The sequence below is a fragment of the Lissotriton helveticus genome, chromosome 8, assembly GCF_964261635.1.
Source record: "Lissotriton helveticus chromosome 8, aLisHel1.1, whole genome shotgun sequence".
Taxonomy (NCBI): domain Eukaryota; kingdom Metazoa; phylum Chordata; class Amphibia; order Caudata; family Salamandridae; genus Lissotriton; species Lissotriton helveticus.
In genome coordinates, this window is record NC_136069.1 from 1,216,528,155 (window position 1) to 1,216,554,375 (window position 26,221).

Below are 26,221 nucleotides of genomic sequence, written 5' to 3' on the forward strand. Positions count from 1 at the left end.
CAAGGGGGCCAGTAAGAAATTGAAGCAAGTCTCTTAAAGGAGGAACATCCACCAATTCACATAACCTTAGCGCTCCAAAAGGAGACCTACAGGCAGACTCCAACCTTCCATCTATGCTTGAAAACTCACCCAAGCTTCTGATGGTGTCAAGGAATGTGGCAGAGGTGAGGCGAAAAATGGCCCTCCAGCATTGGAATACATTTACCGAATCTTTCGACATTTGCATCCTCCTCAAATCCTGGAGCGTAAAACCAGTACATATGCTGGGTTATGTATCATACTACAGTCCTGCAATCTATAAAAAACCTGTGCTTCCCGCAAGTGGACTATTCATATGGGTAAGAATTGCACTTTGCTGTAAAATCCTCTAGCTCCCCTCAGATAGTCCGATAACATCCTTGGAATACAGCTCAAGGGCAAATCATGCCATAACCTAGACATTTACAACGTTTATGCCAGAGAAACTAGGGGGGTAGGAGATCAGCAACCTTACAGGAACTTGAAGAGCTCCTGGACAAAAGGGATCCCTTGTACCCCTTGATCCTAGCGGGCGACTTCAATGTGACAATTGAGCCATTGGATAGGGAGGATGACTGTGATGCAAGAGAGGAGGATGAACTGTGGTCAGTTCCCTTCTCGACTACCCCCTATCAAAAAATGGTTGCAAATGTGGTCACAAATGGCACTGCAACTAAATGCCTTTTCATTAGAGTTTGAGCTCAGAGCCACAAATGGAAGGACTAAATCAGACAAACTGGGAGCAAATACCTTTAATAGATCTAATGGCATGAGCCGCATTGATTATTTCTTTGCTAGACTTAAGGCTCTGGCCCTTGATAATAGACATGACTAAAGGCATGACCATTGATAGCGACCATAACCCCATACGTTTGAGCTTGGTGTCCCCTTGGGACGACTCATTCACTAGACATAGAGGCCGTCTAACATCAAGGGAGTTACATCCAACCAACGACATACACCGTCTACGTGGCATAGGAAGATTCTAGACAAAAGATAGCTTCAGCTAATCAAACAGGACCTATCAGCATGCACGTCAGAAATAACTGTCCAGTTCGAAGAACGGGGAGGGTTGGATGTGATTTCTGACATCCGTTCCATTTTCTCCGAGCAGTTGGCCTTGCACTTTGTTGGCCCCTGCACCACCTAAAATCTAGATCGAACGAAAGGTCGCTGCAAGGCTGTTTTAATCGAGAGTGTAGACATTCAAAAAGACAACTCTCAAGGGCAATTAAGACTAAGAATATGACATCGGTGAGAGTACTGAGGAGGTCCTACAAAACAGCCCTAGCAAGAGCAAAGAGGGAGTGGGATGAGAACAGGTGGAGACTTGTCGGGGAAGCATGTGTCCTTAAAGACTCTAAAAAGTTCTGGTCCTTATTCTTATGGGGGTCTATATGAGGCTACCACCCTTAGCCAATAATATCTCAATCTCTGCTTGGTATGATCACTTTAACGCCATATATTCGGGAATACGTATGTTTGAAACATTTGCAGCCCCCCTTGATTTACACCATGTCCCCACATAGAACCTATTTACAAAGAGCGAAATCCAGGTCTCTATTGATTTAATTGTCCAAGCAAAGAGTCCGAGCCCTGACAGTATCCCTGGCGATCTTTTTCTACACGACAGAGACAGCTGGTCAAGCTACATTTTGACACTCTCTAATGCCATAGCAGGAGGCGCTTCATTGCCAGATTCTTGAAAGGGAGCAGAGGTGATCCACATCTTTCAGAAAGTCGACAGGAACCTACCATGCAACTACAGGCCGCTTTGCCATATTGACTACATACTAAAAGTGTACACTTTTGGCCAAGATCCAGGAATGGATAAAAGATAACAATATTTTAACCCGATATCAAAACAGTTTTAGACAGAAGACGGGGACAATAGATCAGGTGTTTCGCTTTCTTCTTTTATTTTGGAAGACTGTGGTTACTGACCGGTAAATGGGCAAAATATTGATTCCAAAATATCGAGTAACCTAAATATTGAGTCCAAAATATAGAATGGACAAAATATCGACTGGACAGAATATAGACATCCAAAATATCGTTTTGAAGGTAAGTACTGTAATATCGAATTTAAAAATATAGACAGTCAAAATATCGAAGTACATAATATAGGTCATTAAAATTATCGGCTTTTTAATAATATCAAATTTTTTAAAGTGTTTTATATGTTAGTTTATGTGTGAAAAGTGTATATTTATTTGTAATTTATTGTAAGTAATTAATTTTATGTTATTTAATTTTTGCGTAATTTAATTCTGTAGCGGATTGTGGGTTTATAGGGGAATAGGGTGGGAAGTAATTTAATTATAATTAATTAAATATGATAATTAATTAATTGGTATTTATTTTGAATATATAGTCAATTCATTTTTAATTGGTAATTAACTAATTGTTAATTGATAAGTAATTTTTATTAATTGATTAATTGATAATTATGTGAATAATATCATTTTATTTTAAGTAGCGGGTTGTGGGTTTATAGGGGAATAGGGTGGGAAGTAATTTAATTATAATTAATTAAACATGTTAATTAATTAATTAGTATACATTTTGAATAAATTGTCAATTAATTTGTAATTGTCAATTAATTAATTGTTAATTGATAAATAATTTTTAGTAATTGATTAATTGAAAATTATCTGAATAATATTATTATTTTTTTAGTAGCAGGTTGTGGGTTTATTGGGGAATAGGGTGGGAAGTAATTTATTATAATTAATTAAACATGTTAATTAATAGTTATTTATTTTGAATACATTGCTAATTAATTTTTAATTTGTAATTAATTCATTCTTAATTGGTAATTAAAATGTATTAATTGAATAATTTAAAAATATGTGATTTATATTAATTTATTTTCACGAGAGTGGGGATATTAAAATTTACCCCTATGCTATCCAACGCTTTCCCTACTGTTGCACTCTCTGGAGTGGGAATAGTAAATTTTATCCCTACGCTATCCAACGCTTTTCCTACTGTTGCACTCACTGGAGTGGGAATAGTAATTTTTACCCTTACGCTATCCAACGCTTTTCCTACTGTTGCACTCGCTGGAGTGGGAATAGTCATTTTTACCCCTACGCTATCCAATGCTTTCCCTACTGTTGCACTCTCTGGAGTGGGAATAGTAATTTTTACCCATACGCTATCCAACGCTTTCCCTACTGTTGCACTCTCTGGAGTGGGAATAGTAATTTATACCCCTACGCTATCCAACACTTTCCCTACTGTTGCACTTACTGGAGTAGGAATAGTAATTTTTACCCCTAGGCTATCCAACGCCTTCCCTACTGTTGCACTCTCTGGAGTGGGAATAGTAATTTTTACCCTTACGCTTTCCAATGCTTTCCCTACTGTTGCACTCACTGGAGTGGGAATAGTAATTTTTACCACTACGCTATCCAACGCCTTCCCTACTGTTGCACTCTCTGGAGTGGGAATAGTAATTTTTACCTTTACGCTATCCAACGCTTTCGCTACTGTTGCACTCTCTGGAGTGGGAATAGTAATTTATACCCCTACGCTATCCAACGCTTTCCCTACTGTTGCACTTACTGGAGTAGGAATAGTAAATTTTACCCCTACGCTATCCATCGCCTTCCCTACTGTTGCACTCTCTGGAGTGGGAATAGTAATTTTTACCCCTACGCTATCCAACGCTTTCACTACTGTTGCACTTACTGGAGTAGGAATAGTAATTTTTACCCCTATGCTATCCAACGCCTTCCCTACTGTTGCACTCTCTGGAGTGGGAATAGTAATTTTTACCCCTACGCTATCCAACGCTTTCCCTACTGTTGCACTTTCTGGAGTGGGAATAGTAATCTTTACCCCTACGCTATCCAACGCTTTCCCTACTGTTGCACTTGCGGGAGTGGGAATAGTAATTTTTACCCCTACGCTATCCAACGCTTTCCCTACTGTTGCAGTCGCTGGAGTGGGAATAGTAATTTTTACCCCTACGCTATCCAACGCTTTCCCTACTGTTGCACTCTCTGGAGTGGGAATAGTAATTTTTACCCCTACGCTATCCAACGCTTTCCCTACTGTTGCACTCTCTGGAGTGGGAATAGTAATTTTTACCCCTACGCTATCCAACGCCTTCCCTACTGTTGCACTCTCTGGAGTGGGAATAGTAATTTTTACCCCTACGCTATCCAACGCTTTCCCTACTGTTGCACTCACTGGAGTGGGAATAGTAAATTCTACCCCTACGCTATCCAACGCTTTCCCTACTGTTGCACTCTCTGGAGTTGGAATAGTAATTTTTGCCACTACGCTATCCAACGCCTTCCCTACTGTTGCACTCTCTGGAGTGGGAATAGTAATTTTTACCTTTACGCTATCCAACGCTTTCGCTACTGTTGCACTCTCTGGAGTGGGAATAGTAATTTATACCCCTACGCTATCCAACGCTTTCCCTACTGTTGCACTTACTGGAGTAGGAATAGTAAATTTTACCCCTACGCTATCCATCGCCTTCCCTACTGTTGCACTCTCTGGAGTGGGAATAGTAATTTTTACCCCTACGCTATCCAACGCTTTCACTACTGTTGCACTTACTGGAGTAGGAATAGTAATTTTTACCCCTATGCTATCCAATGCCTTCCCTACTGTTGCACTCTCTGGAGTGGGAATAGTAATTTTTACCCCTACGCTATCCAACGCTTTCCCTACTGTTGCACTTTCTGGAGTGGGAATAGTAATCTTTACCCCTACGCTATCCAACGCTTTCCCTACTGTTGCACTTACTGGAGTAGGAATAGTAAATTTTACCCCTACGCTATCCATCGCCTTCCCTACTGTTGCACTCTCTGGAGTGGGAATAGTAATTTTTACCCCTACGCTATCCAACGCTTTCACTACTGTTGCACTTACTGGAGTAGGAATAGTAATTTTTACCCCTATGCTATCCAACGCCTTCCCTACTGTTGCACTCTCTGGAGTGGGAATAGTAATTTTTACCCCTACGCTATCCAACGCTTTCCCTACTGTTGCACTTTCTGGAGTGGGAATAGTAATCTTTACCCCTACGCTATCCAACGCTTTCCCTACTGTTGCACTTGCTGGAGTGGGAATAGTAATTTTTACCCCTACGCTATCCAACGCTTTCCCTACTGTTGCACTCACTGGAGTTGGAATAGTAATTTTTACCCCTACGCTATCCAACGCTTTCCCTACTGTTGCAGTCGCTGGAGTGGGAATAGTAATTTTTACCCCTACGCTATCCAACGCTTTCCCTACTGTTGCACTCTCTGGAGTGGGAATAGTAATTTTTACCCCTACGCTATCCAACGCTTTCCCTACTGTTGCACTCTCTGGAGTGGGAATAGTAATTTTTACCCCTACGCTATCCAACGCCTTCCCTACTGTTGCACTCTCTGGAGTGGGAATAGTAATTTTTACCCCTACGCTATCCAACGCTTTCCCTACTGTTGCACTCACTGGAGTGGGAATAGTAAATTCTACCCCTACGCTATCCAACGCTTTCCCTACTGTTGCACTCTCTGGAGTTGGAATAGTAATTTTTGGCCCTACGCTATCCAACGCTTTCCCTACTGTTGCACTTACTGGAGTAGGAATAGTAATTTTTACCCCTACGCTATCCATCGCCTTCCCTACTGTTGCACTCTCTGGAGTGGGAATAGTAATTTTTACCCCTACGCTATCCAACGCTTTCACTACTGTTGCACTTACTGGAGTAGGAATAGTAATTTTTACCCCTATGCTATCCAACGCCTTCCCTACTGTTGCACTCTCTGGAGTGGGAATAGTAATTTTTACCCCTACGCTATCCAACGCTTTCCCTACTGTTGCACTTTCTGGAGTGGGAATAGTAATCTTTACCCCTACGCTATCCAACGCTTTCCCTACTGTTGCACTTGCGGGAGTGGGAATAGTAATTTTTACCCCTACGCTATCCAACGCTTTCCCTACTGTTGCAGTCGCTGGAGTGGGAATAGTAATTTTTACCCCTACGCTATCCAACGCTTTCCCTACTGTTGCACTCTCTGGAGTGGGAATAGTAATTTTTACCCCTACGCTATCCAACGCTTTCCCTACTGTTGCACTCTCTGGAGTGGGAATAGTAATTTTTACCCCTACGCTATCCAACGCCTTCCCTACTGTTGCACTCTCTGGAGTGGGAATAGTAATTTTTACCCCTACGCTATCCAACGCTTTCCCTACTGTTGCACTCACTGGAGTGGGAATAGTAAATTCTACCCCTACGCTATCCAACGCTTTCCCTACTGTTGCACTCTCTGGAGTTGGAATAGTAATTTTTGCCACTACGCTATCCAACGCCTTCCCTACTGTTGCACTCTCTGGAGTGGGAATAGTAATTTTTACCTTTACGCTATCCAACGCTTTCGCTACTGTTGCACTCTCTGGAGTGGGAATAGTAATTTATACCCCTACGCTATCCAACGCTTTCCCTACTGTTGCACTTACTGGAGTAGGAATAGTAAATTTTACCCCTACGCTATCCATCGCCTTCCCTACTGTTGCACTCTCTGGAGTGGGAATAGTAATTTTTACCCCTACGCTATCCAACGCTTTCACTACTGTTGCACTTACTGGAGTAGGAATAGTAATTTTTACCCCTATGCTATCCAATGCCTTCCCTACTGTTGCACTCTCTGGAGTGGGAATAGTAATTTTTACCCCTACGCTATCCAACGCTTTCCCTACTGTTGCACTTTCTGGAGTGGGAATAGTAATCTTTACCCCTACGCTATCCAACGCTTTCCCTACTGTTGCACTTACTGGAGTAGGAATAGTAAATTTTACCCCTACGCTATCCATCGCCTTCCCTACTGTTGCACTCTCTGGAGTGGGAATAGTAATTTTTACCCCTACGCTATCCAACGCTTTCACTACTGTTGCACTTACTGGAGTAGGAATAGTAATTTTTACCCCTATGCTATCCAACGCCTTCCCTACTGTTGCACTCTCTGGAGTGGGAATAGTAATTTTTACCCCTACGCTATCCAACGCTTTCCCTACTGTTGCACTTTCTGGAGTGGGAATAGTAATCTTTACCCCTACGCTATCCAACGCTTTCCCTACTGTTGCACTTGCTGGAGTGGGAATAGTAATTTTTACCCCTACGCTATCCAACGCTTTCCCTACTGTTGCACTCACTGGAGTTGGAATAGTAATTTTTACCCCTACGCTATCCAACGCTTTCCCTACTGTTGCAGTCGCTGGAGTGGGAATAGTAATTTTTACCCCTACGCTATCCAACGCTTTCCCTACTGTTGCACTCTCTGGAGTGGGAATAGTAATTTTTACCCCTACGCTATCCAACGCTTTCCCTACTGTTGCACTCTCTGGAGTGGGAATAGTAATTTTTACCCCTACGCTATCCAACGCCTTCCCTACTGTTGCACTCTCTGGAGTGGGAATAGTAATTTTTACCCCTACGCTATCCAACGCTTTCCCTACTGTTGCACTCACTGGAGTGGGAATAGTAAATTCTACCCCTACGCTATCCAACGCTTTCCCTACTGTTGCACTCTCTGGAGTTGGAATAGTAATTTTTGGCCCTACGCTATCCAACGCTTTCCCTACTGTTGCACTTCCGGGAGTGGGAATAGTATTTTTTACCCCTACGCTATCCTACGGTAATAATATTGTGTATTTTTATTAATATTATGTTTATATATATATATATATATGTTTTAACAGATATGATTATATATTTTTTTTATAAGTTAAATTAATTATTTATGAATTTTAAGGTAATTTAAGTATTTTTAAGCATATTTTAGCTATTGATTTTTAATAATTTGATTATTTTACATTATTTTTAACAATTTCGATATTTTTACAATGTATATATATATATATATATAAACGATATTTGGACTCGATATTTTGGTACTTACCTGTTTGTAGATAGGAATTCGATATTTTGTCCGTCGATATTTTGGCCTCGACATTTTGGGTAGTCGATATTGTGTCCGTCGATATTTAGTCAGTGATCCTACTGACCAGAGAAGCCTGTATGTAGCATTTATTGACCCGAAGACCACCTTTGATCTTGTCCCAAGAAACAATTTATGGCAAGTGCTAAAAGATATTGGGATGCCTATGGAAATTTTACCTTTCATTATTTGCCTCCATGAAGTTAATTATGCCAAAGAGCACTGGGGTGAGCAAGGCCAGCTCACTGACCTGATCAATGTCAGCAGGGGTGTACGCCAAGGGTGTGTACTGGCACCAAAACCTTTTTCCCTCTTTATGTACGACTTAGTTCAGTTTTTATCCCAGACCCCAGCGGATGCACCTATCCCGGGGAGGGAAAAAATTGTGACTCTTTTGTTTGCGGACAACACTTTGTAGTATCGAAAACGCAAGGGGGACTCCATCTGCTTCTAAACCAATTCAAAGATTTCTGTAATATGTGAGGCCTAAAGAATAACACATCAAAAACGAAATTTATGAGGATAAATCCTCACAAATCGCACAGAGGGAGACTCTAGGTGGTGTCCCACTAGAGAGGGTCAGTACCTTTGAGTACCTGGGCATAAAGTTACCTGAAGATATGACCTGGAAACCACATGTGACCAAGACGTCCCTGAAGCATAAGCAATTAGTTGGGGCCATGTAAAAAGAACATTGCACTTATTTTAGCAAAACTATTGCAGCTGCCCTCCAGATTTAAGATTCAAAAGCGGTGAGCTCTACCCTATACAGGGCCAAGTTGTGGGGATTTGATAGGATGAATGACCTCTCCAGATCCGAGAACTAGTTTTTGAGGAGCTTGGTGTCACGATCTCAGAGCACACCACTCCACCCTTTAAGGCTAGATGTAGGCAGGAAATCCATTGCAGACAAGGTTAAATAATGCTGGAAAGACGGAGGTGCTCTTTACTGCCGGTACTAGGATTCCTCAACCTTTTCCATCTAATTTCTGGCCCCCGGAAACCAGGACTTCGGTCCGGCCAGTGGAATCTGTTCGGAATCTAGGGGTCATGTTGGACCAGAGACTCAGCATGGAGACTCACCTTCAAAAAACAACTGCCTGCTGCTTTGCCATCCTTCGTTCTCTAAGGAAAGTCCTGCCCCTCCTACCTACTTGTGCCCGTGCGCAAGTGGTTAGATGCACCATCCTGAGCAGGCTGGATTATTGTAACTCCCTCCTGCTTGGGTCCCCTGAGTTCCTGCTGGATCGGCTCCAGAGGGTCCAATCAGCGGCTGCTAAACTGGCCCTGGGGCTTCCGCGAAGTTCTCATGGAGCAACCGCATTGGCAAAGTTGCATTGGCTTCCTATAAGGCAGAGGATCCAATTTAAGGCCCTCTGTATAGTGTTTAGGGCACTCCATGGAGCTGGCCCAGCTCCTCTGCAAGCTAAATTTTCCTGGTATTCCCCTATTAGACAGCTTCGATCCTCTGACGCCAAATTGGTAGTTGTTCCCAGATTCAGGAAGGTTAGAGCTGGTGGCAGATCCTTTGAAGTGACTGCCGCCAGACTTTGGAACACTCTGCCCATCGAGATTAGGCATATCGGTGAACTCCTCCCGTTTAGAAGGAGGATAAAAACTTGGCTATTCCCCTGCTAGTCCGCCTCCTCCGGTCTCTTTCTTCTCTTAGCGCCAGGATGCCTGCAATGGTGATAGTTGCGCTTTATAAATGCTTAAAATAAATAAAATAATAAATAAATAAATAAATAAATTATGTCCGCTGTTATTCTGGCAGAGAACCAGGTCTACCCCTGAACTGCGCTCTTTTGCCAATGCCCTTGAGGAAGTTAGCTCCCTGGATAAATACAAGATAGGCTAGATAAAAAAATGGGAAGCGTCTACTGACTGACATTGGGTTACAGGGTCAATAGGACACCTCTGACCCCTTATTTCTCCCTAATAAAGATCTTGTGGAATCACTGTATTGGGGTTGTGTAGCACAGACTGCACTTAGCAATAAATTGTGCGGTAGGCTAACCTTGGAGTTTATGGACTTTAAACTGGCTAGATCTCTGGAAAATTACTTAGACTTCATTCACATACCCAATGATAGGAAACTATATATCCAGTTTAGGTTTGGTACCCTTCCCCTGAATGCGTTCACAAGTACTTGGCAACGCAACCCAGCATTCTCAGAGTTTTGCCTTGGGTGCATTTTAGCAACTGAATCACTTGCATATGTATTATTTGCTTGCCCAGCTTACTCATTCTTATGAGCTCAGTGACTCACAGCAATATGCAAGCAGTTGGGAACCCACAATCACGGTGAAGCACTGCAAATCCTAAGATCGGATCCAAGACCCCTGCTTGCATGCTCAGTGGCAACATTTCTGGGTCATATGTGGAGTATTAGGAGGAAAGTGCAGAAGCCCGAAGCATTTTCCCCAAGTTGTTTTAACTGAGTAATCTTATACATTTTTTTAATTTTTAACTGAGGAAGTATTAATTTGATTTGATTTGATTTGATGGGGATTTATATAGCGCGAATTGCTGCCCAGAGGCGTCCAAGCGCTGAGAATACCAGGTCCGACAGAGGGGGGAAGCACAGGAGAGGGGGGAGGTTAGGCTGAATGAAACAAGAAGGTTTTCAGTTGTTTGCGGAATGTCGTAAGGTTAGAGTTGGATCTTAGATGCGGTGGAAGGGTGTTCCAGGCCCTCGCCGCATTGTAGGAAAAAGACCTACCTCCAGCTCTGGATCTCCTTACTCTCAAGGGGTGACTGCTAAGAAAGACTGATCTGATCTTAGGTTCCTGTTGGGCCTGTAGTGATGGATTAGGTCCTGTGTGATCGTGGGGCCAGAGTTCCAGAAAGACTGGTGAGCTATGCATAAGGCCTTGAACAGCACCCTTTGACGCACAGGCAGCCAGTGGAGAGAGACCAACCCGGATTTGACTGACTGTCTGCGAGGGATGTCGAGTAGCAGACGTGCAGCACAATTTTGCACTATCTGCAACCTCCTCAGAGTGGATTCTGGGGCTCCGAGGTAGAGGACGTTATTAAAATCAAGGCGGGATTGAATCAGGCCTTGTATCGCTGCTTGCTTGGCTTCCATAGGAAGAAGGGGGAAAATTTTCTTAAGCATCTTCATGATGCCAAAGCAGGTGGCCGAGAGTTTGGTGGATTGTACATCGAAAGAGAGTGATCTATCCATCCATATTCTCAAACTTTTAATACTATTTTTGGGGATAGGTGGAGGGCCCATACTGGGTGGCCAAAGAGTGGTCGGGAGGCTGGAGACCGAGTTGCCGAGGACCATAAGCTCGGTCTTGTCTCCGTTTAGTTTCAAGGATGATGAGGACATCCAGGATTTTACCTCCTCTAGACACTCCCTGAGTCCGCTCTGTACAGGTAGATTGGTCTCCTGAGTAAGGGAGACCACTAGCTGCGTGTCGTCCACGTAGGAAATGATCTTAATCCCAAACGGACGGACGACATCAGCCAGTGGTCTCATGTACAGATTGAAGAGAGCCGGGCTCAGGGAGGATCCCTGGGGGACGCCACAGTTCAGGGGAATGCTGGTGGAAACTGAATCACCATCAAACACCTGGAAAGATCTGTCCTCCAGGAAAGACCGGAACCAAGACCAAGCTCTGCCCCTGATCCCAACCTGGGCCATACGGTCCAGCAAGGTGACATGGCTGACCGTATCGAAGGCCGCACTGAGATCAAGGAGGATCACTGCCACTGATCCTCCCTGATCTAGGATTTTCCTTGCCTCCTCGGTGACCATGAGGAGGGCGGTCTCGGTCCCATGTTTGGGTCTAAAGCCGGTTTGGGTGGGGTCCAGAAGAAGGTGAGTTTCTAGAAAGTTGGTGGGTTGGAGATTTATGTATTTCTCCAGGACCTTGCTCGCCCAGGGGAGCAGGGATATTGGGCGGTAATTGCTCATATCCGAAGGGTCCAGACTGGGCTTTTTCAGCAGGGCCTTCACCATGGCCTGCTTCCAGACTGTGGAAACTGTGCCCTTGGAGATGGAAGTATTTAGCACTTCCCTCAGTGTGGGTAGGGTGGTTTGGGCGGCTGTCATTATTATCTCTGGGGGAGCAGGATCGTTGGGGGAACCGGATTTGACCTTGCGTGCCAAGGACTCCAGAAGGGCAGGTTCCAGTGGGGGAAAGTGACACAGCGTGGATGATTGGGAATTATACGTTGGCTCAACAGGATGTGGAGGCGTAATTGACGGAGGGGAATTGGTCCGGGGGAAGGCAGAGTAGATGGAACTGATTTTCTGATGGAAAAATTCTGCGACTTTGTTGCAGTGGGAAACGGGCTTGTCCACTGATGGACTGGGAGGGGGTTTAGTGAGTAAATTTATGATTTTGAAAATTTCCTTCGGCTTTGATTTGGCAAGGACAATTTTCTCCGAGAAGTAGGCGGCCTGGGCTTCCTTTATCAGGTTTTTGTAGTTACTGATAGCTTCTCGGTAACAGGTTTTATCTGCCGCTGAGTAGTCAATTCGCCAGCGTCTTTCGAGTTGCCTACAGCACCGTTTTTTCTCTCTCAGATTCTCCGTATACCACGGGGCAGTTTTGTGGGGACGTTTAAGCGTGGTTTCCTTTTTCGGGAGGGCGATGTCAAGGGATTGGGAAATCCAGTTGACGTAGGCCAGATTGGCCGAATCGGGGTTCTCCGTGATCATGGGATGGGTCTCTGTGAGTGCGTTGGTCCACCTGTCAATCGCTAGATGGGACCAAGTTCTCCTGAATCTAGTAATGGGGGTATGTTCAGGGGGCTTAGGTATAGTCCAATTGATGGGGATCAGGAAATGATCCGTCCATGGAAGGGGTATGGGGCGGCTGGTAAGGAGATCGATGCAGTTGGTGAAGACTGGGTCGAGCAAATGGCCTTTTACGTGTGTGGGCAGGGTAACCCGTTGTGAGAGTAACATAGCTGCTAGGTCGCTTGTTAGGGTCGAAGCTGTAAGGTCGGAGGGTGAATCAAAGTGAAAGTTGAAATCTCCTAACAGGATGAAGTTGGGTGAAGAAATGATACGTTCGGATACATTAGTGGGTAAGCTGACGTGGAACTGTCTCGGGGGGCCTGGTGGTCGATAAATCAAGGTGCCAGAAAGGCACTTATTGGGGGACAGTTCTATATTAAAGGTAAGACTTTCACAGTCTAGAATGGTTTCAGCAACCACTCTGCAGTTGAACTGTTCTTTGTGTATTATAGCCAGGCCACCTCCCCTCCCTTTTGGCCGGTCCTGGCGCAGGATTTGAAACCCTGCAGGAAGCGCAGCTATTACGGCTGGGTCGGCTTCCAGGGAAAGCCAGGTTTCTGTAAGGAACAGAATATCAGGTGAGTGTTCATCTATTAACAGCATTATTTCGGCTGAATGTTTGGGAAGGGAGCGGCAGTTCAGCAAAAACATCTGAAAATTGTCGAGTGGTTTGACAGTTATAGTGGGTTTGAGGGGTTTGCGGCACTCTGGACAAAGTTGAGGTAGGTTGTCGGCGAAGAATCTGTGACAACAGTGATTGTCCAAGGGGGCCCTCAGACTATGGAGGAAGTCAGCACTATAGGAGATACGATGGATTATTGGGGGGGCAGGGGAACTGGCCCCTGGCCCGGACTCGGCGCGGACGAGCGCAGACGAGCTTGCCTTATGCGCGCCTTCGGCGCGCATTCGTCGCGCCCGCTGCGCTCGTCCGCTGCGCTTCCTGTGCATGCACATGTTTGTTGGGAGGGTTTAGGGGGCGTGTCCCTCGCTTCCTCGAGGCCGATGGCGGCTGAGGAGGGCTCTCTCAGACACTCCCTCTGAGCGCTAGCTCCGCTCTGAGGAAAGCAGGTGAATACAAGTTTTCAAAATCAATTAAAAGCAGTTTCAAAGCAGGTGAATACAAGTTTTAAAAATCAATTAAAAGCAGTTTCAAAGTGTGCAAATAGCAATTTTAGCAGCGTTTTTTTCCTCTCCTGGCTGTGCCTCAGGAGGGAAGTGGTATACAGCGAGCTTGTGGATCAGCGCGCTATATATGGTGAAAGTGGGCGTGGTTACAAGGGGGGGCGTGTCCCTCGCTTCCTCGAGGCCGATGGCGGCTGAGGAGGGCTCTCTCAGACACTCCCTCTGAGCGCTAGCTCCGCTCTGAGGAAAGCAGGTGAATACAAGTTTTAAAAATCAATTAAAAGCAGTTTCAAAGTGTGCAAATAGCAATTTTAGCAGCGTTTTTTTCCTCTCCCGGCTGTGCCTCAGGAGGGAAGTGGTATACAGCGAGCTTGTGGATCAGCGCGCTATATATGGTGAAAGTGGGCGTGGTTACAAGGGGGGGCGTGTCCCTCGCTTCCTCGAGGCCGATGGCGGCTGAGGAGGGCTCTCTCAGACACTCCCTCTGAGCGCTAGCTCCGCTCTGAGGAAAGCAAGTGAATACAAGTTTTAAAAATCAATTAAAAGCAGTTTCAAAGCAGGTGAATACAAGTTTTAAAAATCAATTAAAAGCAGTTTCAAAGTGTGCAAATAGCAATTTTAGCAGCGTTTTTTCCCTCTCCCGGCTGTGCCTCAGGAGGGAAGTGGTATACAGCGAGCTTGTGGATCAGCGCGCTATATATGGTGAAAGTGGGCGTGGTTACAAGGGGGGGCGTGTCCCTCGCTTCCTCGAGGCCGATGGCGGCTGAGGAGGGCTCTCTCAGACACTCCCTCTGAGCGCTAGCTCCGCTCTGAGGAAAGCAGGTGAATACAAGTTTTAAAAATCAATTAAAAGCAGTTTCAAAGCAGGTGAATACAAGTTTTAAAAATCAATTAAAAGCAGTTTCAAAGTGTGCAAATAGCAATTTTAGCAGCGTTTTTTTCCTCTCCCGGCTGTGCCTCAGGAGGGAAGTGGTATACAGCGAGCTTGTGGATCAGCGCGCTATATATGGTGAAAGTGGGCGTGGTTACAAGGGGGGGGCGTGTCCCTCGCTTCCTCGAGGCCGATGGCGGCTGAGGAGGGCTCTCTCAGACACTCCCTCTGAGCGCTAGCTCCGCTCTGAGGAAAGCAGGTGAATACAAGTTTTAAAAATCAATTAAAAGCAGTTTCAAAGTGTGCAAATAGCAATTTTAGCAGCGTTTTAATGGAATTTTAATGGCTCGATATTACAAGAACTTAGACAGCATAGCGGACGCTTTTTAGCCCATTGTATGGCCTTTTAGAGGTTTTTTGCTGCTACTTTGTTTTTGTCTACTGTTGTTACCGGTCTATAGGCTGTAGAGGAACTTGCGTCCTGACTCATTTTGTAAAGAGTCTCAGCCTTTTGAGCCTATCAAGTTGGCTTCTTTTTAGACCCCCGGATTTCTGTGTTATAAATATTGAATGTTAGGGGATTTAAACCTGGGCAGGTATCTAAATATCCCTTAGACCCCCTTCTCTCTGTGGTGTTTTTTGGTTAACTTAGCTTATAGGCCAGAGTGATACAATCCCAGAGCATCAATAATACAATAATACAATTTGACAACCTTCCCCCAAGGATACAACTTTGGTACCTTTTAGTGCCCAGTCCAGGTTCGTTTCAGAGGTTAGCGGGGTGGCCCAGCCCAGCCTCCTCCGGCCACTGACAGCCTAAGACGGTCCGTCCTTGTCCCGGGCTTTGCGAGGGGTGCAGGTCGTTCCCCTCACGGCGCACCCAAGTGTGAAGAAAGCCGTTCCCCTCATGGCTGGAACAAGGTAGGAGGCAAAACAAATCAAGCGCGTCCCGCATTGCATGGGGCAGGAGCGCTTTTGGGAGGGGAGAGGCGTCGCTGTTGTGGCATCACAAGGCCGCGCCGGCCAAGGAACTCTGGGCAGTGTAGTTCGTCCTAGCTGCCGTTCCCCTCACGGCGATGTCAGGATGCAGGAGTGCGGGGGGTGCAGGCCGTTTCCCTCACGGCGCACCCAAGTGTGAAGAAAGCCGTTCCCCTCACGGCTGGAACAAGGTAGGAGGCAAAACAAATCAAGCGCGTCCCGCATTGCGTGGGGCAGGAGCGCTTTTAGGAGGGGAGAGGCGTCGCTGTTGTGGCATCACCGGGCCGCGCCGGCCAAGGAACTCTGGGCAGTGAAGTTCGTCCTAGCTGCCGTTCCCCTCACGGCGATGTCAAGTTGCAAGAGTGCGGGGGGTGGAGGCCATTCCCCTCACGGCGCATCCAAGTGTAAAGAAAGCCGTTCCCCTCACGGCTGGAACAAGGTAGGAGGCAAAACAAATGAAGCGCAGGTAGTTACTTCTCTACCCTTCATACTAAGAGTCCAAACTAAAAAAGGCATTCATGTACTCATATAAGGGTAAAACTACTTTCTAAGCAAACTTTCATTTTTTGGAGGGTAATTCTCATGAAATTTCAGGATTATTCCTGGGATCCTGCCGTTATAAAGTAGGTGTGAAGTCAGCTACCACACAGTCCAAACACAGACACAGAGGAAGACTGGTGCGTAATCAGAGCAACTGTGTTAATAGTGTTGTATAGTTCCTAAAAATACATAGGATCTGCGCATTTGTTGGATAACATAAACTAAGGGATTGGTGTCTAGAATGATTCCGGACACCCCCACAGAATATGTCAGCCTATAGACCAGCTAGCGCACAGTGCCACTATAAGCCCCTGAACATTACAAAGGAGCGAAAAGTTTCTGGTAACCATAGAACATGACAACCCTTGACCCTTCAAGGTTCGGGAAACAGTACAGTACTTTACGCTTAGTCAATCGTGCTCACATAGGGGGTCATTAGGATGGCGGGCGGACTTTGCCCGCCCGCCACGCTCGTGGTAATAGGGACCAGCCACCGTAAGGGCGGGGGTCCCATCACCAGCATTAGGATGCGCCCGCCACAGTGGCGGGCGCATCCTGCATTCCTACCATTGTGGCGGGTGGTGCACTCAGCACCGCCCGCCACAATGGCAGGAAAGCATGCTGTGCACTTCCATGCACAGCATGGTAGGCAACGCGCGGTGCCTGCCATGCTGTGCATGGAACTGCTGGGGGGTACCATAGGTACCCCCCATGTGCACCCCTCCACCACCCCCCCAGAGTCCCTGGGGGCCCGCAACAGGCCCCGGCAGGGATTCTCCGCATGCCTTTCCGTGGCAGCATTGCCGCCAGGGAAAGGCATTGAAAAATGCCCATCATAATATGGCTGGCGGTGTCTGATAGACACCGCCACCATATTATTCCTTTTCCGCCCCGGCCGCAAGGCGACCGGGGCGAAAAAGTGGCGGACGGTCTTTCCGTCCGCCGAGGTCCCCCCGCCATACTAAAATGGCGGGGGGGAAAACTAGTGTGGATGTCGGGCGGATTGCCTCCGCCAGGCCGGCGGAGGCTACCGCCAACCTGGCGGAGGCAATCCGCCGGACATCGTAATGAGCCCCTTAGTCTCAGAGAGACACAAAATAAACTTTGGGGACGTTTTTCAAGAAGTATGTATTGAACCAGCATCATTCTAGTATAAAACATTCTGTTTCTGCGCCAAACAATAGACAGAAGCTAATGTAAGAGATTACAAGTGCCAACAGAGTAAATAGAAGGTAGAATTCTACCATGGTGCTAAAACAGTGAACATATGCAAGCATATAAACATGACAGTATACAAGCGTACTTCTACGATTCGAACCCTACCTAAGTGTACAAGAGCCAACCCCATTACCTGATGGGAGAGAATGAAGGACCCCATCTCGGTCATGAGTTGGATACCCCGCAAGGGATGTCAGACTGCTGCGTGTTGAAACTTCAGCATGCAGGGACATCCGTGTTTGTGTCAGCGTGGAAGCTTCTCCTCTGGCTACCTAGTGAAGGTGCACTTCTTTTATACCAAAAGGGAGCCTCTGGGTTTCTACCACAATCGATATGTTGGGAGTACGATTATGTAAATGAGCCTAAATCAATAATTGTAACTGTGCAAAGTAGCCCTGTCGCCCAAGGATGAAGATAGCGATTACTTTTGTAAAGAGTATGTTAATCCTATTATATAAATCATGTGCATGGGATTAAGATAGGCTGCTGAGAATCCTTATGCATAAAACATGAGGGTAGGTTCAAGGAAACCAATCGACATTTATTCAGCACATAACTGGGTAAATGGTCATTGCTAGAACTGTTATGCAGAGCAAGGTAGGACAAATGTAGGTAAAAGGTTGCTTTGCTACTTAGGCCTGGGTTAGGGAACATAACAATAGAGGGTGCCTCCAACTCAATGTAACACTAAGTGCCGAAGAATTATACAGTTAGGATGAACTATTATTGGACACCACAAAGGCATTTTCAGTTAACATTGCAAGTATAAGAGTTACTCAGGCAATCACTTCAGTAAGAATATTCCCAAAACACATAACCCACAATTTATTGGCCAGATATATATTTTAATGACTTATTTTGGGGTAGACAGGAGCCACTGGGTGCCAACTGAGGTGCTTGAGGTCGTTTGACATGGGTGTACTGAGGTCTGTCCCAATATGGCAATGGAAACCAGGCCACATACCACTCTTTCCACATCTGACTCTCAGTGTTGCAAGGGTGAGAAGTCACAAGCTTGTCTAGGTGGCAATATGCAAGGCAGGAGCTTAGAAATCACAATCAACCCACAAACACAAGAACTTGATGTCCAGCCCAGTGCCTGTCTTTGAAAAACAAATGATGTTTAATTACAGAGCAATACTACATACTACACAATTCATTTTGAGAATACAGCGTAATACCTCTGATCATAATTCCTCTTTGGGTTCTCCAGTCCCATCTCTCCGTACTTTCTCCCACCTGGGTGACTTTGGTCCTCATATTCCCACAGCGAACTTTGGCAGGACCATGATTTAGGCTCAGGATTAGTTTCGCATAAATCCAGATGCGCAATCAGTTCACGTAGTTGTAGTGGGTAGAAAACAGTCTCAATTTCTCACACTCACTTCAGTGTATTGCAGCTGCTTGATATTACCCACAGGTGAAGGCCTGCAGTACTCACATGTTGTTTCTGTCATAGTCCTGAGGGAACAGGATGCAGCCTCTCTTGGGGACAGAATGATGTTGCTCTGCGGTCCTTTGGGTTGTAATCTGGGGAACCTGACAGTCACAGCCCACCTCTCGGTTGGCGCAGACGAAACACACTGTAAAGCGGTTGCAGCCCACCTTGAGCTGGTGCACAGATTGTATGGCAAATATACGGAAAAGTTCACAGCAGAAATATTATTGTGCAAAATTAGGACAATTTAAGAAAAATGTATAGCTCCGTTATTTGTGCCTAATCGGGCACATAACATCAGCTGTAGTCCTTGGGCCAATGCACGGATTGCACAGCATGGTAATTGCAGCCTAAGTCATACTGCTGCGTGGATCACATAGCAATATATATGTAGCCCAAGCCAGGGCATGGATCGCATGGCAGTGGTTGCCTATCGAAAAGATATAGAATATGCTGTTCCTGTTTACACTCCAGGTAAACACCACTTGTGTACCCAGGTGAAGTAAAGGTTGTAGTAATATTTATATTTTGAAGCAAGAGACTTCACCCACATTACAAGATGGCATGCTTTTCTATCGGGCAGCTCCTTGTTGGGCTAGTGCTGCAATGCCCAAAGGGTCTCTCAAGGGGGCTCTTTGCAAAGTTCTTTTACGTATTTTGCTGTTAATGAAGTTTGATGAAGGTGAAAGTTGTTGCCCATGGGCCAGTGCGGTTCTCCACTGGAGCCATATGACTGGGAGACCCACTAGAGCACAGGTTGCTCCTGGCTTCGTTATTTCAGGCAGTCCATTTTCTCTAGGTGCTTCATAGGCCAGGAACAACTTGGGCTTCTTCTGCTGTACAGTCTCTATTTCTGTAGCATAAGGCACACTCCTTCCCTCTATCTGCAGGCACGCTTATAGGCGAATTAGGGAGACCCACCACTCCTCCAACAAAAAGTGCAGACTTCAGCTGATGTCCCCTCAGATCTAGGAGACTGGGTGTTAAGCAAGTACAGGCCTTGGTAACACAGCAACTGTCTGAGTACTCTGAGGAGCGCTTGCTTCCTTGGTCATGAAGAACTTGTAACTGGAACACAGTGAGGTGGTTTGGATCCCACATTTACAGTACTTTTTCTAGACAGGGGATGTTGAGTCCCTTTCTTAAACATCAGAACAGACTTGGAGGGGGGTTCTCTTTCCAATGTCCTTATGAGGATGCTCTCCAAGCACAACTATTGTGTAAAGTAGTGCTTCTAAAAGCAGGTAGCCCAAGTATATGAACTTTCCCCAATGTTAGTGGGATTGAAGTTGCAATATTAAATATGGACCTCCATGCATACACTTTCTCGTGTAAGTGGGGCTGGATTAAGAATAGTAACTCACACCCCAAAATATACATTTTCTGCCACTTTTTGAGGAAGTGAAGTTAGAATAGTAATTGTCACCCCCATTAATGTATGCACTTTTCCCAAAATTTGTGTGACTATAGTTACAATAGTAAATGTGTCCCTCTGGTTTCTTGAAGTTTGAAAAAAAATGTAAGTGGAGTTAGTATAGTAAACTAAGCCTTTTATTTTCTTTAAGGTTTGATAGTTTTGTGTTTACATTTTACAATTATTAAGCGTATAGTAAAAGTTATTAAGAAGATTTAAAGTGATTAAAATGTATTAGCATTTATGAGAAATCCAAATTGTTATAGTTTTATAATAATTTGTAAACATATATATTTAGGGGGCTTATTTATGAGCCCTTGCTCACTTTTGCGCCACTGGCGCATCACTTTTTTGTGACGCCACCAGCGGCGTAAAAAGTGAGCCTTGTTGCATCATATTTACAACGTGACGCATCTACCTAGATGCGTGACTTTGTAAACCCCTGAGTCACATTATACCTGCGTCAGCTATAATGTATGGGGGGGGGGCGTTGCAACGCAAGTAAGCCTCATAGAAGTGATGCAGTGAAATCTATGAGCTTTCACTGCGTCACTTCTAGGACTCAAATGTGTCAATATCACTGACACAGGCACATTTCACATGGGACTTGTCCATGTGTAATGAGCCATTGCTGGAGTAGCGTCACTTTTGTGACACACTCCAGCAATGCATCATTTTTGCGCCTACAGATACATCAGAAATACTGACATATCTGTAACTCCTTGCAACATGATGCGTCATACTGTAAATATGACGCATCATTGGTGTCGCAAGGAGGGCGCAATGAAAAGTGACATATCGCTGTTTTCTCGCAGCGATGCATCACTTTTCATAAATGAGGCACTTAATATTTACTTTAAATTGCATTTTAAAATATAGGGGCCCATTATGATCGCGGACGGACTTGAGTCCGTCCGCGATCATAGAGTAGGAGGGAACCTCCGCATGGCCTGCGGATTTCCCTCCTGTCCAATTAGGATGTGACCGCCACCCTGGCGGTCACATCCTCTATTTTTACCATTGCGGCGGGTGCGGCTTCAAGCTGCACCCGCCGCAATGGTAAAAATGCATACATTGCATTTGTATGCAGAAAGCGGCAGGCATCGTGCGGTGCCTGCCGATTTCTGCATACAAATGCAGGGGGGTACCATAGGTACCCACCATGTGCACCCCCCACCCCCCCTTCACCCAGGGGGCCCGCAACGGGCCCCCGCAGTGAAGTTCCACATGCTTTTCCACGGCGGGAAACCCGCAGCGGAAAAGCATTTTTTTAAGCCCATCCTAATATGGCTGGCGGTGTCTGAGAGACACCGCAACCATATTAGAGCTTTTCCGCCGCGGTTGAAGCTGCGGACGGAAACCAGGACCCACCAGCCATCCTAATGTGGCGGTGGGTCTTTGGTGGGTCGGTGCGGTTTTTCAGCATCCTCTGGACCGGCGGTGGCTTCCGCCGGCCCGGAGGATGCGAAAAAAACGCAATCGTAATAGGCCCCATAGTGTTTAAAGGTAGTTTAATATATTATGTTTTTCATTTTAATAAATATCTATACTTAATAAATATACTTAGATAAGAACATGTACTTTCAATTACATTTATTTATTGTGTTGATGAATACATTTATTTTTATTTGTTGTTTGGATTACTTTTGAGAAAAATTAACTAATGTTATATATTTAGGGGTTTTATTAAGATTCATTTGATTGTTTAAAAATGTAAATACATTTGTTATTTGAACTAAACTTATACATGTTTTTAACGGTTAAATGACATGATGTTAATTTAAATGTTGCTGTAGGGAAATCTGAAGAAATCTGGCATTTTTGTATATAATATTGAAATTGATACTTTGTCTACTTTAATTTAAAACGTTTAATGATTATATTTATGTTGTTGATATTTCTGTGTACGTTTAATAGAGATACAACCCCTGAATCATAATAACAAAAGGATAATCTGGTGTTTACCTGTGCAGTTTCAGGACAGCACCAAAATTAATAAGCCACTGTTAACCCATACGATTTTAAATATCTGTTGGGGGTGGGGGGTTGTCTCCGAATCCCCAATCAGCCACCATCATTCTTATCAAGTTTGCATTTCAACAGGCCTGAGGCTGCAGACATTGGATGATGCCAATTCCCTGGAGCTGGCCACAATCAGCAGTAGTGTAGAAGGAGTGAACCCTGACGCTAAGGCATCTGTGACCCGCACCTACTGAAGGCTTTACTGGCTCTCCTGTCCTATGCAGGCGTGGGGCACTGCAGTAAGGAAAAAGACCAGGAGAGGCTGGAACTGATCCCAGTGGTTACAATGGACTACTGGAGTCTTGTGGTGGCACCTGGGGGTCCACGTCTGGTGTGAGCTAGTGGAGGCAGCCACAGCCGTGCTAGATACTGAGCCGGAAGTCAGTGAGCCAGGTCCTTGTTATCTGGGCTCCGCACCACATTGACAACACACCTAGAGGTGGAGTGCAATTGACCATGTTCCTGATAGAAGGGGTAGGCCAGTGCTGCTTTAGCACATGACAGCCCAGACAGCAGTGGATGAGCAGCCGGCTGAAGCTGAGAAACTGTGGATCGATGGCAGCGGGTAACCGCTGAGGCAATGTGGCTCCCTGAAGTCAAGGCCAGTAGCGACCTGAGTCCTGACAGTGGCAGAGGTGTTCAATAACACAGGTGCAACGTAGAATCACATTAAACAGCGCTTCTTATTTGACTTGAGACACTGTCAGTGCTGCTTAATGGATAGAGCCATGAAACGAGAGGCAATGAGAAGACTGATCAGTCTCAGGGGTAGAGGATGAGTGGTTGGTCTCTCCCCTCAATACCTTGCCCCTCTCGCTTAGAGAGGTCCCTGCACCACCACCCATCTCACACTAACACATAAAGGAGACAGTGACTACGCCCCTGCGGTGGCCCCCCTAAGAGCGACAAGTGGTGAGCATCTCGAGGGTAGGATGACTGCACCCTTCCCACCATATCGGGCCATGTACTGACATCCTAGAATTGGAAAGGACCTCTTGACCAGTAACCAGAAATCACAAGGGAGATAGGCAACCATCAAATACAGGCATTCTGCACTGTGTATGAAAGCATTTTAATACAATATAATAATTCAACATTAATATATTTGAACTCTCGCCGGTAGCACTAAGAGTGAGAAGATTAATAAGGTATGACTCTGTTCCCTTTACAACCAGGTGTATAAATCGGTCACTACAAAGTAATGGTATATCACATGTTAGTACACAGGTTCATCAGTGTCAGTATTGGAGGGACTGCGATAGTATGCTAGAAAGTAGCCTAAATTAATAATAAACGTAAAAAGAAACAGTACATTCATATGCTTTTTTGCCATCTATAAATGACATATCAGTCATTCCCTTAACTCCCTCAACCTCAGATTATCACTTTAAATAAAAAGGCAAATGTACATATGTGATATAATTACTGAACACCCATGATCAAAAGTTTGCAGCAAAAACCTTGAAAAGGGATATGTAAAAAAAATACACTATTTCATAATAAATTAAAATTATACAGTTTCTTAATTGAAGACAGTCATTTTACCTTAACAAATAGGTAGCCTCGCAATGCTTTTAAAAGGAAAACCGCCACCAACGTCAACGCATAGATCTCAAGGTAAAAGTGCATGTGAGGATTGTCTCTCATGTTTCCACTGGGGATACTTTCATTGTGAACACCTAAAGAATTGTTCTGTGAAGAAGAAAAAAGACATACGTAATTTTAAACTGGGAATATACATGTTTGTGAAGCTATAAGGAACAGCAAAACCAACGCCAATAGTCTCATTCAAGGTCCTGTGCAATCTAGGAAAGGAATAGCACATAAAGTAAAAACATATACTCCCAGGGGTAGTATATATATATTGGGTGCTCTATTGCCACTTCATTCGGATCTCAGCACCTTGGTATGAGGAAAGAATGTGCAATTTTGAACTAATACCATTACCTTGTGGGATGGCCTTGTGACACTGGTGCAAATTATTACAGGAGTCTTTACTCTAGTCACTTTTTCATGTGTGGGAGAATACTAGGGGTGGGAGAAGGATTAAAGTCCACTGATGGAGTTCGTGAAGTTTTGCAAGTTCCCAAAAACTCAGCAAAGTGACAGGGAGCAGAGTTTTTTCTCTCAAACAGCTCTCAAACAGCTCGCTAACGTTAAGTTAGCGAGAGCTCGTGAGAAATAAGGGTGCGCTAGATCTCCTCCCTGTAAGATCTCTCAACGTGGGCGTCACGGCAGGCCCCCACTGCTCGCATTGAGAAATTTGCTGCTTATGTTGAGGGTGCTGCTGTTTAAGTAGAATGTCTACTCGAGTGGCAGAAAGCAGAAGAGTCCTCTGGTGTGAGGCGTAGTGCCGCCCATGCTGAATGTACAGCAGGGAACATACTCCCAGTGCTAAAAAACAGTGCCAGCACCATGACTTAACAGACTCTGCTGCTGGCAGTACTCCGTGGAACGCAGCAGAATTTTTTCTGCCACTTCACCGAGTTCCGCAGAATAAAACCCAGTGAACTCTGTCCCAGCCTAGAGAATGCTGAAATGTGGAGTGATTACTGAGTACCCTCCTCCAACCCTCGGAATGTCAATCTAAGTCCTGCTTGGTTTTTAATGATTTTTCTATTTTTATTTTAGGGCCCCAATTTAATTTCCAGTTAGTGAAACAATTGAATTTCCATATAACGTGACAACCTCCAGGTAGCATAAAAGAAACTGGACACCCACAAAGGGATTCAAAATGACAACCCCTGGGGAAGAAGGCTATTACCATTATGCTACTTGTATATTTGAGGTGCTCCTCTACCTATAAATAGGTTTTCAAGCTATTGTGACCCCTTTCTTAAGAGCATGGCTGCAAAAAAAGATGATACATTATTAATTACATTTGAACACTTTGTGTCCTTTACTTTCCTCGTTAAATTTACCTTTAATAAAAGCTGCACAACAGCATTTATGTCAAAGGCTAATGAAGGTGTGATGCCAGAACTGAAAGTGATTGTAATTGGTTGCGCTGCCAGCATAATGCTTAAGGAACAAACATTTCTTCATTGCATTTTTAGTGAGATCGGTTGTCTTCATTGGCTTTTATTTTGATTACAGTCAGAGAATTCATATTAAACATGCGGTATACTGCTTGGTTATGGTCCACGAGTCTGTTATGTGCATATTAATTTACAACAATTTAATACATGGGGCACTTCATTGCCACTAAGAACAATTCAGCTTTAAAGAATGCCAACAAGGATAAAGTAGAGGACTATTTAAGGAAGGTAAAACAATATAAAATTTTCACATACTGTACAGAGAGAATTTGTTTAATTTTCCGTCTAGACAGTGATGGACGGAAATGCGTGAGTTAATCTGAAGTACAGATAATTACTTTGGGTGCATTCCATACTATCACTTTTTTAGCTCATCTATGCCATTGCAGAAGGTGACCAACAGTATGCAAATTAATTTCGCAATTAGAATAAATCCTGCACAAAGTGCTAGACTACATTCCTTCTGAGAAGAAGCACGAACAACCCCAGACTAGTTTTGGCCTTGTTGGACAACACAGGATATGTGTAGTTGCTGCAAGCAGTGCTGCAGTCACACACCTAGTTAGGTTTTCCTGCACTCGTTTTTTTCCGGGTAGCAGCAGAAAAAAATAAGTTACTTAGCGGTAACAGTAGTTCTCCAGATTGGTTTCTTTCATAAATTCAAATGCTTGAATCATTCCCCGTCTTTGAAGTGGAGTCCCTCAGTACAACTAGAAAGGCAGCGTATTGTTAAACATAGCTTTGAATGGCCATAAGGCCTACCCTTTTCTTCTCCAGTATTGGCTCTTTCATAGATTCACATGCTTGATTTAGATTAAATAGTAGGTAATATATATATTATATATATATATATATAT

At 44.7% G+C, this 26,221-nt stretch overlaps 1 protein-coding gene across 3 annotated transcripts in view; it reads right to left on the bottom strand.

Annotated features, from left to right (window-relative positions):
- Positions 1-26,221, bottom strand: part of LOC144773252 (ATP-binding cassette sub-family C member 5-like) — a 2,136,031-nt gene that overhangs the window by 495,933 nt on the left and 1,613,877 nt on the right. For all 3 annotated transcript variants that reach the window (XM_078658154.1, XM_078658153.1, XM_078658155.1), the window contains one exon: positions 23,872-24,018. In XM_078658154.1, the coding sequence (XP_078514280.1) occupies positions 23,872-24,018 (147 nt within the window). The remainder of the gene's footprint in view (positions 1-23,871; positions 24,019-26,221) is intronic.